This window comes from Ursus maritimus, unplaced genomic scaffold (genome assembly GCF_017311325.1).
Source record: "Ursus maritimus isolate PB19 unplaced genomic scaffold, ASM1731132v1 scaffold_27, whole genome shotgun sequence".
Classification (NCBI taxonomy): Eukaryota; Metazoa; Chordata; class Mammalia; order Carnivora; family Ursidae; genus Ursus; species Ursus maritimus.
Window position 1 is genome coordinate 38,684,775 of NW_024425230.1, and position 2,984 is coordinate 38,687,758.

The window sequence follows — 2,984 nt, forward strand, 5'->3', positions numbered from 1 at the left end:
GTTGCCCCCCCCCCCCGTCCTTCTCGCCCTTAGCTCAGCTGGTCACACGGCAGAGGATCGAAACTGCTCCATCCTCTCGTCAAAGCTGGGCTCTCCCTGCCTAGGATTCCCTTAGCATTTGGGTGCCTCAAGGTTTGCATGCTGTTCATCCCACGGGGAGCTCAGCCTTCCCCGGCCATATTCTGGGGTCTTTCTCCCTTGAGGGGTGGACCTCCTGACTCACTGTGCTCTTCTGCCTTCCTTCCCAGGAGGTAGTACGGAAGGTGGAGAGCACCAAGACCGACAGTCGGGACAAGCCCCTGAAGGATGTGACGATCGCAGACTGTGGCAAGATCGAGGTGGAGAAGCCCTTTGCCATCGCCAAGGAGTAGGGCCCCAGGGACCTCTGCCCTTTGAAGCACCGTCTGTGCGGCCCTGTTGCCTTCCCACGGGTGAAGACCGCCCGCCACAGGGCTCCGTGCTGCATTGGTCCTCGTGCTGGCATCTGACGGAGCGGACCCCTCCCTTTACATTCCGCAGGCCTACCTACCGGCCTGGTTTTGTAACAAAGTCCTACCAATGCCGACCAATTAAAAAAAAAATGGTGGGTTTTTTTTTTTTTTATAACCAGCGTGTGGGCTGGGTTCTTGGGCCTGAAGCACCTTCTCAAGTCCCTGTCGCAGCACGTCTGGGATTCCTGTGGCAAGGGGTGCCTGTCCCCTTCAGGGACTCTGGTCTGAACCCTCTTTCCCCAGGGTAACTGCACAACTAGCAAGCAGGAGCTTTTGCTTCGTGCTTCTGATCTTTGCTACGAGGGTGCCTAAACCTTTGCTTGTCCCCTGCCCCCTTCTGGTGTAGATGAAGAAGTACACCTCGGCCTCTCCATAGCCTACCTCTAAAGGACTTCTCCCTTTATTCCTTATCCCTGTTGTCCCTGCCCTGGCACCTGGGGTGGGTAAATCCTGGGTCTGGGCGGGGNGGGGGGGGAACCCAGCCTCCTCGGAGAAGGGGGCACATACACTGAGGCACATGCCTGTCCTGGCAGGTGGCCCGTAGGCCTGTGGGCTGGTCAGGGCATCGGTGGCAAAGGAGTAGGGTCACAAGATGCCTCTGGCTGAGCTTCCGTTGGCCTGTTGCTGGTGCCATAGAGGCCCTGGAGCACACCACTCACCACCACGTTGGGCAGAGGCTCTGTGGGACCGAAAGAAAACAGGAGGAAGGGGTAGGGGACTGCAGGAGAAGAAAAGATGTGGGGTGGGCCTAGCCTCGGGCCTGTAGTTCTTTGAGCTCCTGAGCCCATAGGCTCAGCCCCCTCCTCAGGAATAGAGGTCCCTGCCAAGGCCATAGGTAACAGCTGGCCCCCACAAGTGAGGCCTTGGCATGCCCCGCTCACATTCTATTCACATTAGCTTGGTAAAGCCAGGCTGGTGAAGAATGGAGACCAGGAGAGCCAAGTTTATTTCACTACATCTGCTTTCTGAAAGAGAATACAGAGCAGGCTATAGGAACAGCAGGACTGGTGTGGCCTCAAAGGAAGACAGTAGGCATGAGATGCTGCCTGGAGGTCCTGAGCTGGGAAATGGCACATTGACCCCCGACTCCCACCCTGGTACCTTGGCCCTATAGATGGATTATAGGTCAGAGGCCCCCCTCACCTGGGGATGGACTGCAAATGTAGGGATCCACGCGGAAGCTGACAACAGGCCGGTGGTGCAGCTGGGAGCTAGGAGGGAAGAGTCCTGAACAGTGAGGGAGAGGCAGGGTAGAAACCAGGGATTAAGATCACTAAGCACCCAAAAAGGCAAAGTGACTGGGACGTGGGCTCAAGAGGCACCAACAGAAACCTGGATGGCTGGGGTGGGAGGAGGGAGAGATAGATAGGCCAGACGGCCGCAGGCCGCCCCCGACGCACGGCCACTAGGGGGCAACAGGAGCCGGCGGCAGGGGCTTTGACTTGCCTGCTGTCATTCGGCAGGAACTCCCCCAGGGCGCTGAAAAGAGGAGACGCGCTGTGAGCTGCGGTTGGTGTGGGGGTGGGGGGTGGGGGGAGGCAGGCGCGTGAGGAAGGGGTGGAGACACGCAAGCCCAGCACTTCACCTCCCAGGGGACCACTGCTTCTATTTGTAACAAGCTCAGTTCCGGAGGTGGCTGGGGTAACCAAGACTGTCCAGAAAATAGCCCCTCTACCCAGGCCAAGAAAGCTAATGAGGGAGGTCACTCTCAGAGAAGCAGCAGGCCCGTGCCTGGCCGATGTAAGAAGGGAAAGGGCTTGGCCTCTAAAACCTTTCCTCACCTGCTTGCTGCAGAGAGACCCTGTCGCCCCAGCACCCGGGCCCCTCTCTCTTGCCCCGCCATGGCCCCCAGAGGAGCTCACCCCCAGCTGCTGGCCTTAGGGTCTGTGGGGAAGTGCCGAAGATTCAGGAATTCCAGTAACTCCTTGGGCACATCCTGGTTCAGGTACAGGACACCCTGGAGAGATCAGAGGGCACCTGTAATCAGACCCAGCTGTGTAACAGAGAGCCAGGTGCAAAATGGAGAGATGGGGGCCTTCCAAAATGCCTTAAGAATTTCAAGAGAGAGCATTAAACCAAACTTGGGGCCCTTCTGAGCACTGGGCCCTGGGTGACTACATGGGTTGTAAGCCCAGGAAGCCAACCCGGCCTGTGGAACCTGGCATCACTGTGTGGGGAAGAGGGGGAAGGATCCCCACCCAAATCCTCAGCATTGAGGGTACCGCAGGCCCTCACCCTGCAGGAAAGAGAGAACTAGCTTTCATTGAACTGAAACCACCTGCCTCCGTGTTACCTCATCCCATTCTATCAATACACAGAGGCCTGTTGGGACCCATTACTGCTCAGAAAATTGAGGGTTGGTGTAAAGAACTAGGGATGTACTGTATGGTGACTAACATACTAAAAAAATATTTAAAAAAATAAACAGTTAAAAATAAAAAAAATAAAAGTGAGGTAGTAAACAGCATGCTGGAGAGGTGGGTCCCCTTCACC

At 56.7% G+C, this 2,984-nt stretch overlaps 2 protein-coding genes across 4 annotated transcripts in view; one reads left to right on the forward strand and one right to left on the reverse strand.

Moving 5' to 3' along the window:
* Positions 1–586, forward strand: part of PPIB (peptidylprolyl isomerase B) — a 5,298-nt gene extending 4,712 nt beyond the window's left edge. Inside the window, exon 5 of the mRNA XM_008708616.2 lies at positions 249–586. Within this exon, the coding sequence (XP_008706838.2) occupies positions 249–371 (123 nt within the window). The 3' untranslated portion in view covers positions 372–586. The remainder of the gene's footprint in view (positions 1–248) is intronic.
* SNX22 (sorting nexin 22) overlaps positions 465–2,984 on the reverse strand; it is a 3,800-nt gene continuing 1,280 nt past the window's right edge. For 2 of the 3 annotated variants that reach the window (XM_040643129.1, XM_040643127.1), the window contains 4 exons: positions 2,354–2,448; positions 1,938–1,970; positions 1,635–1,702; positions 465–1,170 (listed from right to left, as the gene is read on the reverse strand). In XM_040643129.1, the coding sequence (XP_040499063.1) occupies positions 1,049–1,170; positions 1,635–1,702; positions 1,938–1,970; positions 2,354–2,448 (318 nt within the window). In that variant the 3' untranslated portion in view covers positions 465–1,048. The remainder of the gene's footprint in view (positions 1,171–1,634; positions 1,703–1,937; positions 1,971–2,353; positions 2,449–2,984) is intronic. The other variant, XM_040643128.1, reaches the window with a different exon arrangement.